General features: G+C 52.5%; 1 protein-coding gene and 1 long non-coding RNA gene across 2 annotated transcripts; both read left to right on the top strand.

The window, feature by feature from the left end:
* Positions 1-3077: 3077 nt before the first annotated feature.
* LOC119090215 (uncharacterized) lies at positions 3078-11944 on the top strand. The gene is made up of 5 exons (XM_037213002.1): positions 3078-3145; positions 7181-7361; positions 7664-7773; positions 8527-8978; positions 11575-11944. The coding sequence occupies exons 1-5, from the start codon at positions 3098-3100 to the stop codon at positions 11942-11944; spliced, it is 1161 nt and encodes a 386-aa protein (XP_037068897.1). The 5' UTR covers positions 3078-3097.
* An 865-nt stretch (positions 11945-12809) lies between these two features.
* LOC119114747 (uncharacterized) lies at positions 12810-14122 on the top strand. The gene is made up of 2 exons (XR_005096060.1): positions 12810-12936; positions 13333-14122. It is a non-coding gene; the product is annotated as an uncharacterized LOC119114747 (long non-coding RNA).
* The last annotated feature ends 1830 nt before the right edge of the window (positions 14123-15952 follow it).

The following is a 15952-nucleotide window of genomic DNA, read 5'->3' as shown; positions in this document are numbered from 1 at the left end:
TAGCTTTGTGCCCCACACATGGCATGGCCTAAGAAATGGAATGCGGATCATGAATAGACAATGGAGAAGCATGTCAGTCACGCGCGGGGGGAACGGATGGAGTCTAAGCCAAAGAATGAACCGCAACAAGGAAATGCAATCAGCAAATAATATAAATAGAACGAGGAATGGACCGGGCGGCTGAGGTTCTGGACCGCAAACCGCAACTAAAGCTCTTCCATTTTGACGTCCGTCAGCAGGGCGACTGCCGCGTTGTCAGCAGTCCTTGCCTGGCTCTGATGTCACCGTGCAGAGCCGTCGTCGCGCCATACATGGTTACATTATCATGCTGATTACACCCTGGTCACATCATGTCCAACATCCTTGCCAGCTGTACTGCCAGTCGGACGTCCACGACACAGCAGGTGAAGCGTCATCGACGAAGCGACCGCTGGAGACGGCTGGTCACGACCACGAGCAGCCGCGTGCCCTTGCGTGCATCCCGGCCAAGCACCACGGCGCCTAGCGTGCTGACGTCCCTCGGACGCCGTGCAGCGACCTCCTGGTGCAACGCTCTCGTGCAGGGCAGTGCCCTGGACCTCAGCCGGACTCCATGGGTGAGAGTTGAGAGCTGAGAGCTCCGCCTGGGTGAGAGATGAGAGCTGAGAACTCCGCCTGGGTGAGAGCTGGGAGCTGAGAGCTCCCCATGGCTGAGAGCTGAGAGCTGAGAGCTCCCCATGGCTGAGAGCTGAGAGCTGAGAGCTCCCCATGGCTGAGAACTGAGAGCTGGGAGCTGAGAGCTCCCCATGGCTGAGAGCAGCCATGATAGCTGTCGGCGATCCGACGGTTGCAAGTGCTCGCCGTCTCTTCGAAGCACTCTCGGTGATCTTGTCTGAGGCAGTGAACAAGGTCGAATTCCCGATGCTTTTCTCGCTCATTTGGCTGAGGTCCTGCAATGACGCCCGGTGGGTAGGCCTGCGCGGCCTCCGTAGCGGCATGGTGCGACTCGGCCGTTCCCCTGAGTCTTGGTGTGACGGCGGCGCGGTGGCACGAGCCGCAGTCCGTGCCCCGTTCCAACCAGGCACAGCACGCGCGTCGATGCTGTTGTTTTAATGAGGACCGGGAGTAAATTGACCGAAGGCTGGGCGTCTTTTAGCTCCGCTGCACTTCGCCAATTCCTTTTCCATTTCACCTGTCCGTAGCTTGGGCGGAGTGTGAAGTGTAATTTCCGTTAGTTCGGAAGCAGGCACGACGTGGGGTGGAGGTCATTTTAAGGTTCATATATATATATATATATATATATATATATTATATATATATATATATATATATATATATATATATATATCGCATATATCCAAGGGACGCAAGTGCGGCATAACGAGAGGACGTGACAGGGTGGCATGTCCTGCCGAGAGCACTGGTACCTCTACAGGGAGTCTTCCACCAGTGGTATCATTTAGGACTGTGATTAGGCAGTCTAAGAGAACGATGGTAGCCTGAGACAGGTCCCATTTGAGTATACATCTGCAGCTCTTTTACCCATCACGCCGCACACATTTCTTGTCAATTTGGGCTCAGACTGCACCGTCGTTCGACGCGAAATGGGAAACGTGTAAAGACGTGATGGTCGGAGCCACCTGGCAGTGGATGGTGTAGGTCATCCGCGTGCAAGGCGCAACGTAGGTATCGACTGAGAACTCATATTTAGCTGGGGGCGGCTCTAGCCTCCCCCCCCCCCCCCCCCCCACACACTGAACTTCGAGGGAAAAGTGGGCCAGATTCTGAGAGAAACACGGTTTTGTTTTCCTTGTAAGGGTAGGGTAGCGGTAAGTTGGCTGTTTTCCCTGCTTGACACCCCTGACTTGCTTTGTGAAGCTACGCCCCTGACTCGCGCTTGAGACGTCGGCGCCGTCCACGATCGCACCGCTTCCTTCGAACACTCGGAATCTGCGTAGGTGCACCTCAGCGACACCTGGCGGTGCTACGGACGCGCAGGAAGCCGCAGGAGCAGTCGAGGTCACGTGGCATATATCAATGCAGTCTCAACAGAAGCTGACCAACAGTTTCAAGGAAATTCCGACACCCCTTATGGCACGACCCAATCTTTCGCTCGCTCTCACCGGTCCCAAGAACGGCTGCATGCAAAACGGGCCATCTCTGGTTCATTGCGGTTAAAGTGCAGAATTCTAATTGGCGACAGCAAAGGCTGCCAATATTCCTGTATAGAGATTTTTTGCTCAGATTCTCCAGTTTTGGTGGGATAGTAATCTACCCCTTTGCAGCTTGGCGATATTTTTTGCTAGATAGTCCGCGAAAGTTGGATCCCTGTGGTCCCGATGGATGGGCTAAAATTTTTGAAGTGAAAGCCAACGAGTGGTCGCATCATGGTATTCAAGATACCAGAGTTTCCTCAAAACTCCGGGCAAACTTCTTTCGAGGCTGTACCACAATCGTCCCCACAGGTCCCTGTTCAGGAAAGTGGACCTCCTTAGAAATCTTCGTCGGATAGTGCGCAAAATCGGAAAATCGGAAAATCCTGCACCGGGCCACCGAGACCTAAATTTCCAGCACTATCTGGCCATGAATACGCCAAGCGGCAGAGTGGTCAGGTAGGTTTAGCCTGTCAAGCTGGAGAGGCTTAATAAAAAGCCTTCTTTCGCCGACATCAAATATATCCAGCTAGAAGATTTTAACAAAGACCTCCAACAGTTATTCAAGGAAGGTCCCCTTAGCCATGAGGATAGAGCACTGGGAGAAGCATTAAGTGCTTCAACTCCGGCCAACATCCAGCCAGAGGCTCTCAAACATCTTGTCTGATTATCTTTCCCAAGGCAGCGTGCGCCAAGCGGCACATCGAGAGCTAAACCAGTTCCTTCGCCTATCGGACGGCGCGGACACATATTTCACCGCGCACTAGCCCAGCCTGGTGACTGAACTCGCGGCGGCCGTGACCTGCAACGTCGCGCGTACGTGACCGACTTTGACCCGTGGTGTTACCAGAATGACCAAATCCCGGAAGCACGGGTGCTGAGCCGACCCAGCCCGCCTACATCTGCGGCCCAGGAGCGGCGGGCCCATTCTCAGCCGGCGCTCGAGCGCGACAGGATCGCGCGGCATGACGTCATTGGCAGCTGCGGCGACGCTCGGTCTTCTGCTGCTCCAGGTGAGACCAGGGAGGCGTCAGCTGAGCTGAACGGCCGGACAGCTCACCGAGCTGCGCTACACCAACGGACGATGCGTCCCTATCGTGGGGGGGGGGGGGGGCAGAGTGCTGTGGGATAGGGGGCCACCACCTTTGTGCTTAGGCTGTGTGAAATCTCACCGTCGTCTGCACCATGCCTCTGAGGCTGCGGCCTGGTCTTTGATCTATTGTCGGGCTGTGACCGGGTCTGCACTGCAGTCTATGGCCTGGTCCGAGCTCGGGCCTGTGGTCGGGCCTACCTGTGGTCTGTCCCTAGATCTGTGGCCAGGTCAGGCCTGTGTCTGGTCTGTCCTCCGATCTGTGGCCAGGTCTGACCATTCCTGTCTCCCGGTCTGTTGAGGGGTCTATGACGGGCGTGTGGAACGGTCCCCGACCAAATCTGAGGCCAGGTCTGTGGCTGGGTCTGGGATTGGGTCTGTGACCCGCTGTCTGACCCGGTCTGTGGCCGAGTTCCTGGCAGCGATGGGGTCGCCCTCGTAACCGGGCCTGCGATCGGGTTTGTGGCAGCATCTGTGGGTTGGTCTGGGGGCGGGGAATTCTGAAGGGGTCGGCAGCAGGTTCTGGCCTGTGTATCGAGCCAATGTCATCTGGTTGCCGTGGTTACGCAGCTGGAGCCTGGAACCGTGCCGGGACCATAACGTTTCCTAATCGGAAAATTATTTGGTGGACGTCATCACAACGTAATCACATGGCCGTGTGCTACGCAAATGTGATAAAATTCGATTATATATATATATATATATATATATATATATATATATATATATATATATATATATATATATATATATATATATATATATATATATATATATATATATGACGTAGCAGACCACAGGTGCCGGATGCCCCTTGGAAAGCCCGCTGCCAGCGACGGTCAGGCACCCGTCAGCTTTGTGCTAAGGCCTGAAACCACATGAGTATATATATATATATATATATATATATATATATATATATATATATATATATATATGCAGATATATCGCGAAAAATTGAGAAATTATTGGTTCGTAGTTGGAAACTCATAAGCTTCCTTCAGGGATCTAGAAGCGCATCCAAAGGGAGCTCCCTTCCCCCTTAACCCATATGTTTCAATTTACCATAGGTGGCTTCTATCAGCAACTTAAAAAGATGCGTGATGCATTCTCACGGAACTCTGTTTTCCTCCCTGAAGAAGACACTTTCCACTGGTTTTATTCCAAAAACTGTGCGACAGGCGATGACGTCAGCGTATGTGTTGTATGGTGTTACCTGTTTTTACTGTCGTGGCAAGCACCGAAATAAACATTTTCTTCACCCCCGCCTGCATATACCAAATGTAATAAATCACATAGCTGGTGAGATGGCTGGAAACCAATGATGACTCATCAGCTCTCGTTGTCGCCACATGAGTTCATTTCCCTGTCCCGCTAAATCGCTCCTCAAGCACCACGAGGCAGGCACCTGTTCCTGCAGAACCAGTCACGTAGCAGACCAGAGGTACTGGATGCCCCCTGGAGAGCCGGCTGCCAGCATCGGTCAGGCACCTGCCAGCTTTGTGCTGTGACTTGCGGCCATGTCGTGGTCGACCAATCCGAGCTGATGTTGGCATTTAGCGTCATTTTTAGGCCGCCGCACGGCGCACCCGACCCTCCATCGCTTTTCGAGTTTGCGGCGTCTGCGGTGCGGAAACCAGTTGTACGTTGCCGTTTGACTCACTGGTCGATGCAAAGCAATACGAGTCGGGTCACCTAGGTGCGGTGCGCCGTCTACGGCTCGCCGCTGGACTGGCGTGGCTCAAGACTGCCTCCGTCGCTGCCATCAGCGGCAGCAGGCAGACGCCCGCCGACAAAACCGGTGCAGGGAGCGGAAAGCTAAATATAGCCCTGTTGTGTTCAACCCTGAATGCATTCTTCTGAACAGAGACACATGACAGGGCCAGCATCATGAAACAGGGCATAGAAATGCGAGTGATGGTATGCACATCACACACACACAACTAAAAAAAAAATGCTGCGACAACTAGGTGACGGAGGGCTTAGCGAAAACGTGTGCGCGCTCCACTAATACACTACGCTACACTACTGCACTACGCCACGCTAATACGCTACGCTACACAGGAACGGAACGCGCAACTGATCAACATAGCGTAGGCGGGCTTGGAACAACCAGTGAAGTGTGCTAGTGATGACCCAGTGTAAAGGCTGGGAACTGCAGGCGTGCAGCGGTTAATTATTGTGGCAAAATAACGTTCCTTTTGCTTAAGTGGCCATCAATGCGTACTTTTACTGAGTATAGCGGAAAACTGGTCATAATTTCCAAGTTGGGCCTATCCTAAAACTTGAAAACCCAGGCACTGAATGATTTTTGTCTTGGATTTGTTTACACTTGTGCTTTAGTTAAAATTCATGACTCTTGTTTGGTTTCTGGTAATGTTGAAAAGTGCATTGTTATCAGTACTATCTAAGAGGTAAATTGCTCTGCACACGTTTGTAATGGCACACCGCAGCCGTCGTTATCGAAGTTAGTGTAAGTCAAGGGATGTCAATCTCGTTCCGTATATTCTATCATATTTGTACCATCTCAGTGGCTCAACTTTCGGCGCTCTACATATCACTTAAATCTTGAGCGAACTAGCGTTTTGGGGCCTGGATAAAGTGACCACGTGGGTACTCACAGTTCAAGAACTTCGCGGTTGATAATTTTGTATTCCAAGACGGGTCATATTTATGACCAGTCACTCGTGAGTTGTGGCCTTTCGTCTGATACCGAAAATGTAGATTTTCCCCAAAATGAAGATCTTTAAACTTCCCAGTTTAACTTAGTTAGTTAGTAGTTAAACTTCTTAGTTAAAAATCCGTCATATATCTACTATTTCACTAGAGATAATAGGTTATCTAATAGATATTTGTCAGCGCTTATTTCAACACTTCTTATCGGTTTTATAACATCTGCAAACATCAATGCTTAAGAAAAAAAATCGCACTCAATGTGATTCACAAATCATTTGACTACAAGCAGTCGAGGAAAGATCTTTGGAGCACGCCACCATTTACCGCCTTCCAGCTTGATAACGTCAAGGCAAATTTATGTAATTTCTGTCGTTTAAGCAGCTTTGCATTCAAGCTGCTAACGATTCATAAATTCTGCAAAGTTCTAGCAGGTGGATGAGTCCTCAACGAACTATACCATCAGAGGCCTTATTAAAATCGAGATATTGAACACCTGCCGATATATATATATATATATATATATATATATATATATATATATAATCTGCAGGCATCAGCCATGAGCGACATGGTTCAAATTGTCATCGACAACACCATGACGACTATTTGTGTTTCCTTTTTCTTAGACTGCTGAGGGTATGGGCAAACAAAAACACGACGGCCATACCCATGGATGATGCCGAATTTATCAAGCTCGTTCTCGCTGGTGTTTGGACCAGCATGGCATACTGAGCCAGCCAGGTCCACTCATCACTCGTGCGTGCCTGAATTGTGCATGCTTCAGCTACAGCCGGCAGAGGACACCGGTGGCATGTAACCATTCGTTGTAAAAATCCACCGGCGCTGCTCACGACGAATGTGATGCATATGAAGCAGATAACGCCTGACCGATGACATTGGACATGCCACCAGGACGGCATGCCTGGCTGAGCTTTGTGAATTCACTAAGCTTTCGGACGGCAAGTCATGATACGCTGTCAGCATTGCACGGTAGGCTACGATTTTTTCACAATTGGATTACATGTTTGGAACTGATGATACACATATTTCGACGCGGCTTCGAGATGAGATCGATGAAAAACGTTGCCATAAAACAACGAAAAACCTTTACAATAAGTGGCTGGAAGCGATCGGTTTTATAAAACAAAATTGGTGAGTAGGGTATCGTGTGGCATTGAAGGTCGAGCTGAGTGACTGCTTATTGATTTTGCGTCCAAAACATCTTACAGAACTGTTCTGGTGGGTGCTTGTCAGAGGCGCAAAATCACATTAGACTCTGCAGGTTTCAGGACTGGCAGCTTCCGACAAAGATGGCGGGCGGCAGAAGGATCCAGGGTCACGGACAGGTGACCTTGAGCTGCGCGACCTTTCTGCAGAAGACCGGCGACTGAAGGCCAAGAAGTGGGTTACCCCCTTCCAGCTCGAAAAGCTGCCGCTGGAGCAAGTCAACAGTGACAAAACGCGTGAGTGAGCACTGCACGGAAGGTCCGAACGGTGTACTTGTCCTCACTGCCATCCCGCCCACTTCAAGCGAAAAGACTTAGTTAAGAATTGAATTTTTGGATTTGGATTTCATGGGAGTGAATCCGTTTTTCGGATTAAACTCCCACCGGTGCAGATTGCTTCTTCTTGTTGTCGGTCGTGATGCTCGATTTCAGGACTTGGTTGCTGGCTGTCGATTGCAGTCGCCTTTCAGAGACCTGCCTTGGTTACACTGGTTCCTGGGTCTGGTTACAGTGGTTACTGGTTGCGTATCTGGTTACAGTGCCGAACGCCGGGAGGTTCAAGATAGCTGACGGCGTAACCGTAGCTGTGACGTCGCCGAATTACCCAGACGAGTACGGATCGTTCATCTGGACCTCCTGGAAAATAGAGGTGACCGCATGCCGACATTAGACGTCGATAGCTTGAGCGAAATCTGTCAAGGATCCGAGAAATATGCTAGACAATCTTCGAACGCTTTACTTGATCTAACCCTGTCGTAACGCAGCGTGGAAATGAAGGGAAATGATGATCACTTTTGGAAGCATGCCGAGAACTAACAGGCATGATGCGGCAAATCGTGTGCAACAGCCCCCATCGCTCCACCCTCATTTTAGGAAAGACTCATATGGTCAGCTCCTGCCCTTGCACACCTTGACCATGACCATGTATTCGCACCATATACCTGAGCATAAAAGTTCCCAGGCAGCGGTTGCCAAACAATAGGTCACGTTTTTTCTTTAACACTAAGTTATGCCTCTCCTAGCCAGATTATTTTTGAATGGTGTGCGATTTTGCGCGGAAGTTGGCGTGTGAGCTCACTGCATGGTCGGTGTGTGACCCCACCCGGCGGTCGGTGTGTGACCCCACCCGGCGGTCGGTGTGTGACCCCACCCGGCGGTCGGTGTGTGACCCCACCCGGCGGTCTGTGTGTGACCCCACCCGGCGGTCGGTGTGTGACCCCACCCGGTGGTCGGTGTGTGACCCCACCCGGCGGTCGGTGTGTGACCCCACCCGGCGGTCTGTGTGTGACCTTTTCCGGCGGTCGGTGTGTGACCCCACCCGGCGGTCAGTGTGTGACCTTACCCGGTGGCTGCCGTGTGACTCGGCCGGCGGCGGCACCTGACCCTACCCGGCTGATGGCAGCCGAGCAGCGCGGACGCCCCGCTCCGCCTCAGCTGCGACACCTTCGACCTGGCCCACGGCGACTACATCGTGGTGCGCGAGTCGAAGCGGCGGCGCGTGGTGCTGGACGCCTCCGATGGGCCGCCCGATCTGGAGACGGGCGGGGCGCTGGTGCTGGAGCTACGCAGCGGCCGGCGCGGCCGCGGCCGGCTCCGCTGCTCCGTGCGAGCCGGCGGCGCGGCGCGGCCGACCGCCACGGAGACAGCGACGTCGACAATCACCACGACGTCGACGCCCGTCGGCGGCACCGACTTCTGGTGGCTGACAGTCACACCCAAGCCGGTGACGGCGCCGACGAAGCCGCCTACAAAGCCGCCGACGGGAGCGCCGGCGGTGGCTCCAACGAAGCCGTCGACTGTGGCGCCGCCGGTGGCGCCTGCAGTGGCTCCAACGAAGCCGCCGACGGTGGCGCCGCCAGTGGTGCCGGCAGCGGCGGCAGCGGCGGCAGCGGCGGCAGCGGCGGCAGTGGCGGCAGCGGCGGCGCCGGTGGCGCCACCGGTGGCCGTGGCTTGCGGTACGAGCAAGCACACCAGTCGCATTGTGGGCGGCGAGGCGACGAAGCGGTCCGCCTACCCCTGGCTGGTAAGCGTCGCACGGCGACTGGAACTGATTCTGCGGCGCGGAGCAGGGTGCTGAGTGGAGCTATACCACATGGTTGATACGGCCGGCAGCGCTGACTGCCTATTGTCTTCATCTTGTATTGTTAAGTCCGGTGCGCCATCATGATGCATGACGCATGCTTTTGTCGTATATGATGGCCAAAGGGTGGCCGGCTATGGTGATCTATAGTGACCCCAACCAACTCATTAGGGAGGCACTATGTCAACGCGGTGTAAAATTAGATATGTTCAGCAAAATCACTAACATCCTGATCTGAATATCATGACAACAGCAAGGGACTTGGAAATAGCAAACATGTAACCCCTAGAACGAAGTCGTTAGCGGAACCGTTCATAGAATCTCGGCTGCAGTCCATGGAAGCTGACTTTGCATAGTAAGATTGTACCAACCGTCAATCGGCAGCGGTTCTATGACACCTCTGACCTCTGGGACCAGCTGTCGTGTTCACCTTGCGCTGGTCGGCTTCACGTGCTTTACGGGCAGGTCACAGCGAAGAGCCTCCTCCCAAGTACCGAGACCGCCGCTCAGCAAGGGGTGGCGGTCAGTGACCGCAGGGGTGGTCAGTGACCTCGGAGGCGGTCAGTGACCTCAGAGGCGGCCAGTGACCTCAGAGGCGATCAGTGACCTCGGAGGTGGTCAGTGACCTCGGAGGTGGTCAGTGACCTCAGAGGTGGTCAGCGACCTCGGAGGCGGTCAGTGACCTCAGAGGCGGCCAGTGACCTCAGAGGTGGTCAGCGATCTCGGAGGCGGTCAGCTGCACTGCGGGGCTACCATGCGAGGCCGAAAGCCCTCATGACGATGCGTTGGTTCCAGGTCGGGCTCGTCTGGTCGTACAGATATGCGTCGAGGAAGCCATTTTGTGGCGGCAGCATCATCAACGAGCGGTTCATCTTAACGGCAGCACACTGCACCGCACGGTGAATGGATCACGAATGACGCTTTTTATAACGACAGTTCGTGTGTTTGAAATTTGTTATTAAGGCGTGCTGAACTGCTGGGAACATCAACAGTGCGGGAGATGTACAAATACCATTGGAATAGTGTACAGATGTGCAAATACCATAGAAATGTAAAAATAATGTACAAAAAATGTACATTAAAAATAATGTACAAATGCCATAGGAATACCAGTGTACAAATACAACTGGAGCTTGCACGTGTATTATATAAATACAAGCTCTGGAATCATCATAAGAACAGTTAACGCAGCGCGGATTGGATCGAGCTGCTTGCTGAACTCATTAAAAAGAACAGGCTTTGATCGACCTGTAACAGCTGGATGACAAAGGATGACATCGGTGCTACGGTAATACTCTCGTTAAAGTTACACATATCAATAAAACATCGTATCAATATAATCATGCTCAAATGCGGTGTATGTCTGTGCGTTCCTGTTTGACTTGATGGATTCACCATTGTTATCTATTGTTTCAGGAGGTCCGCGCGCGGCACCAGCGTCCTGGTAAGGAAGCACAGCTCAGTGAATGATGACATGGAGATCAAGATGGACTTGGAAAGCATTTTGGTTCATCCAGACTACAATTCCAAGACACTGGACAACGATCTGTCTCTGCTTGAGTAAGCACGAGTGATGCGCGCAGTGCCCGGATCAGTTTCGGCTGTTGAGGAATGGGTGGGTCCCCTGCGCAACCGTTGCCGTGTAAAGGAGCCGCAGCTGTTGATCGTAGATCGTAGCCTTGATCATAGATCATAGATCATAGTCTGATCATAGATCGAAGTCTCTGGTGTTCCGTGCCGCTGCTGTCGACCGAAGACTGCAAGAGTGTCGTCGCGGAGCTGCGTGCGACGTCGCTGCAACAGATCCACTGACCGACCCCCTGCTGCAGCAAGGGGTCGTTGCTATCATTGGTCCTGGTCAAAAACCTCACCAGTGTGGATGTTGCGAACAGGCAGGCTCGTTCTTGGCAATGTATGCGCCAAATGACTCCGTCAAGATCGTTGTGTCAGCCTTGCAACCTTAAAAAGGCTCGGGGTACCGTTGTTTTAAACACAGGTTCACAGGTGGCGCTGTTTGATACGTTGGATGTTACCATGGCGCGGCCCTTGTGCACCGATGGTGTCGTTGCCATTCGTTTTCTGGGCCAAAGGCTCCACTGGTGCCGTAGTTTCAGATCAAAGCGCTCAGTCGCTACAATCAAAGCCTTCAATGCTTCCGTCGCTGCTGGCGGAAGAAGCCTGCTGGTAATGGGACATGTGTGTTATGTGCTGGCACTGTTGGAGCCTGTGGTGCTGCTGCTACAGGCTGAAGGCGGGAGCCTGTGGTGCTGCTGCTACAGGCTGAAGGCGTATCCGTGTTGCCGTCACGGACAGTGGGGATGCCTTTCTCGCCGTTAGACATCTAAACCTTGTCGGGTGTCACCGCTGCAGGCTGAAGGAGTCGCTGCTGCCGCTGTTCAACAACCCGGACGGCGCCGTAAGACCCATCTGCCTGCCGAAGCTGGCCTGCGGCGGCGGCAGCGGCGGCGCCGCCGCCTGCTTCCAGGACCGCATCAGCGTGCTAGCCGGCTGGGGCGTGCTGCGCTCCGGAAGCAAGAAGCGCCCGCCGGTCGTCCACCACGTCAGCGTACCGGTGGTGACGAACGACGCCTGCAGCGCGAACTACGCCGCTGATAATGTGAAGATCACCAGTCGCATGCTGTGCGCCGGTCTGGCGGCAGGTGGCAAAGACACGTGTCAGGTGCGACAGCGGGGGAGAGAGGGAGCGAGAGGGAAAAGGAAGGAGGCGGAGGGAGGCTGAGAGTGTGCCGGTCTGGCGGCAGGCGGCAAGGACACGTGTGAGGTGCGACAGCGGGGGGGGGGGGGAGAGGGAGCGAGAGGGGAAAGGAAGGAGGCGGAGGGAGGCTGAGAGTGCGCCGGTCTGGCGGCAGGCGGCAAGGACACGTGTGAGGTGCGACAGCGGGGGGGGGGGGGGGGGAGAGGGAGCGGAAGGGAAAAGGAAGGAGGCGGAGGGAGGCTGAGAGTGCGCCGGTCTGGCGGCAGGCGGCAAGGACACGTGTGAGGTGCGACAGCGGGGGAGAGGGAGCGGGAGGGAAAAGGAAGGAGGCGAAGAGAGGCTGAGAGGGAGATGAGGAAGGTAAAAGCAGTGCAAAAAAGAAAAAGAGGGGAGAGGCAGGAAGAGGGAGAGAGAGAGGGAGTTAGAGAGGAAGTGACTTAGGGAGGGAGGGTGTACTACTGTGATGGAGGGAATTAGGAAGAGAGAAATATGAACGGAGGGAGGGAGGAGGTGGAGGAAGGGAGACGGAGAAAGAGAAATGGAGGAAGGGAGGGAGTTAGGGAGTTAGGGATGGGGTTGGGGAGGGAGGGAGAGATAGACGGAGAGATGTAGCGAGGGAGAGAAATGGAGGGAATGAGGGAAGGGTGAGAGGGAGTTAGGAATGGAGTTGGGGAGGGAGAGAGAGAGACGGAGGGAAGGAGTGAGGGAGCGAGGGAGAGGGAGGGAGGGAGAGAGGAAGGGAGGAGGGAGAAAGAGAGGAAATCGCTCGTCAACGTGATCCCTATATCACAGAGAAGCGGGTTTTGACGTAACCTCCGTGACGCAGGGTGACAATGTAGTGAAGTGGCTTCGCCACAAGGTGACTGACTGCTGATGCGGCCTCTTCCCCCAGGGCGACAGCGGTGGGCCGATGATGATCCGTTCTCCCGACGAAATATACACGCTGGCCGGCATCGTCAGCTTCGGAAATGGTTGCGCGCTGCCAGAGTTCCCAGGGGTGTACGCCCGCGTCTCAGGTGCTTCCCCACCTTCGTCAGTGTGCCAGTCGACGGATACAAGATCCCCACGTGGCATGCTGATAAACTGGAGCGTATTCTGGGAGAGACGATGCTGCACCCACCTCCAGTTTGCTTTTCTTCATGAGCACTACCCGAACTGTTCGCGAGACGAAGTTTAAATTGAAGCTGCTTGATTTCGAAGCCTCGTTAAACATGACTACATGAATATCAGTTCATACCATTACATTCACATGGCTTGTACCGATCTCGCAAATACTGCTGAAAGAGAGTATGGAAATCTTTGCCCAAAGTTGAACGTAGCGTTCCGTATCACCGAATGTCTGGAGAGGAGTCTGTCTGTGAGTCCGCGAGGAGTCTGCCGGTCTGACGGTACTGACCGCTGGCTTTTTGCAGAGTTTCTGCCCTGGATCCAGGAGAACAGCCAGCTGTGAGAGCTGTCCTCTAGACTGGACAGGCAGGTGATGGTTGACGGCCACCGCCGGCCGCCTCCTGTTCTCACCCTGGCCAGAGGGTCAGGCTGGCGCCACCGCGGACCCAGCGGAGACACGTGACGTCTTCTGGCCGTCGAACTGGCATCGAGACAGACAGCTGCTGATGCCAGCGAAGTGGTGCCCGGCCAACCATTTGGTGGAGGCAACAACTGAAAGTCCTCTGAAAATTATAAGGAGCCTGCGTGAGGTGGCAAAAGCTTCTGACGCAATATAACACATCGTGCTTGTTCCCCACCGTCTCAAAACTAATTATTCTCCTTTCATCGGGATTTCGCCTTTTCTACCAGCTTTTGCTTCGACACTGATCCCTCACGGACAACGCTCAGACCATCTTGTCGCTTCATACATTCTTAGCCAAACAGTGATGCATTGGTCGCAAGCTCCGATGGTTGATGGGCCAGTTGGTTTCGTTGCACGCGCAGCTGTCTTATTCAGGCCCGGCGCGTGCGCTGAAGTTTCTATTGTTTGTCACGGATTCTCTGTCACGTGATGCATTATTTATACAACCTGCCGTAGTTGTGTCATTGTTTAACTTGTTGACAATCATAATGATTAATAACTTCATATTCTATGCAAGAAACTATCGGTACGGTACATTCTAGTTACTGTGACATGTGTGGCATATGCAGAGCCGTGCAGAATATTTTGGGGAAGTGTAAACGGCTTACATTGAAATAAATCATAAAACAGCCGTTCCGAGCCTGGTTGGTACCCAGTATGTGTGTCCGCTGATCAGGACAATAGAGTACATCACTGGTTCGTGCACAGCACCAGATTTTATCGCCGGCACAAGTAGCACGAATAGGATGGCTTTAATCAACGCAGTAGCCCAGAACAAACGTGTAAATACATGCATAACCTTGCAAACAAGTAACTGATGTAGCGATGTTGGACGAATTATTGAACGGATGCTTCCGTACATCGGCACAGGTGGACGATGGGTTTTCTGTGCGGATCGGTGGCGTCATCAGATTTCGGATCGCGGGGGGTGTAATTTTCCAAGGGCCCTCAAGGACAAATGGGGCCTCCTCGTAGGGGGTCTCCTGAGCAGCGACGTGTTTAGGGAGACCAGGGGTGCGTGTCTCCTTCTCAAGTCTTTAAATATAAGAATATCGAAATGACTGAATGCCGACAAGTAACAAAGCCAAGTAGCCCCTTAAACAATAAATAGATTTGAAACATGCCATGACATTTCAAGCCATGCTGACAATTCGTACTAGTATGACAAAAATGACAAAAAGTAATAAAATCGTTTTATAGCGGAAACTTTGGGCCTTTCATCGCCTCCCCCCCCCCCCCCCCCCCCCTCCCCGTCGCCATTGCGAAATAATCCATGAACCGTGTTCCTGGGCGATAGTTTTTAATGAGCCCCCGTAGTTTGGGCGGGGAGAAGGCGAGCGTATTTCTCTATAACCTATTTCTAGTCATTGAAGGGAGCCCGAGAACTTGGATAAAGTGATGTTCATAATTCTGCCAGTAATTTTGCAGTTTGTGAAAGTAACGGAGGCGTCAGTTCCTGGGCCGCGCAGGGCAGTTGGAGCTCATCACGAGGACCAATCTTGTACAGGAATGATGGCGACCTTGTCTGTGTATTACTTCCATAGATGTTAGTTTTTTGTGGGTTTCTCAAAGTGATTGGGAGCGGGTCCAAGGCCGTGAGAGTCGCAGGTACAGAGGAGTCGCAGGTAAAGAGGGCGAGTACCTCTTGGATTTCATCCACTCTACTGTACATCCACTATGTATGCTATACGTACACACACACACACACACACACACACACACACACACACACACACACACACACACACACACACACACACACACACACACACACACACACACACACACACACACACACACACACACACACACACACACACACACACACACACACACACACACACCACACACACACACACACACACACACACACACACACACACACACACACACACACACACACACACACACACACACACATATATATATATATATATATATATATATATATATATATATATATATCAACATTTATTGCATGTCTTGAAAGCTAAAGTGTGCTTATCCACAACCAAATAACACCGGTGAGCCTCAAATTGCAATAGCTTTTTAAAAGCATGTCATTGTGCTTTTAGATAAGTTCTTAATTATTGATATATGTATGCACAAACTATACCGTCCAGAGTAAGCGTGTAAAATTTTGACACAGGTGAGTTCACGTGCAGGAAAGCACACCGTGTGACTTTGGTATCTCTAACTCTCAGTTTCTGATATCTCAAAAGGGAGTCAAATTCCCTTGCCCCACGGTTTCCCCCAGGGGTCCCTGATGAGCCCAATCCTCTTCAGCATGTTCACAAACGACCTTCCATTCTACCTGCCTGCCGAGGAGCTGATTTCCTACACCGGCGATACTCAACTGCTCGACTTCGCCCACCGCGATCGCCTATCCACCCTAAAATTCCGTCAGGAGAAAACCACCCTTGCCCTCCAATCCTACTTCACTGCCAATTCGCTGAAGACTA

Source organism: Pollicipes pollicipes, unplaced genomic scaffold (assembly GCF_011947565.3).
Source record: "Pollicipes pollicipes isolate AB1234 unplaced genomic scaffold, Ppol_2.1 Scaffold_3087;HRSCAF=3621_pilon_pilon_pilon, whole genome shotgun sequence".
NCBI lineage: Eukaryota > Metazoa > Arthropoda > Thecostraca > Pollicipedomorpha > Pollicipedidae > Pollicipes > Pollicipes pollicipes.
The sequence above is the reverse complement of the archived record's forward strand: the minus strand, read 5'-3'. Positions and strand labels throughout refer to the sequence as shown.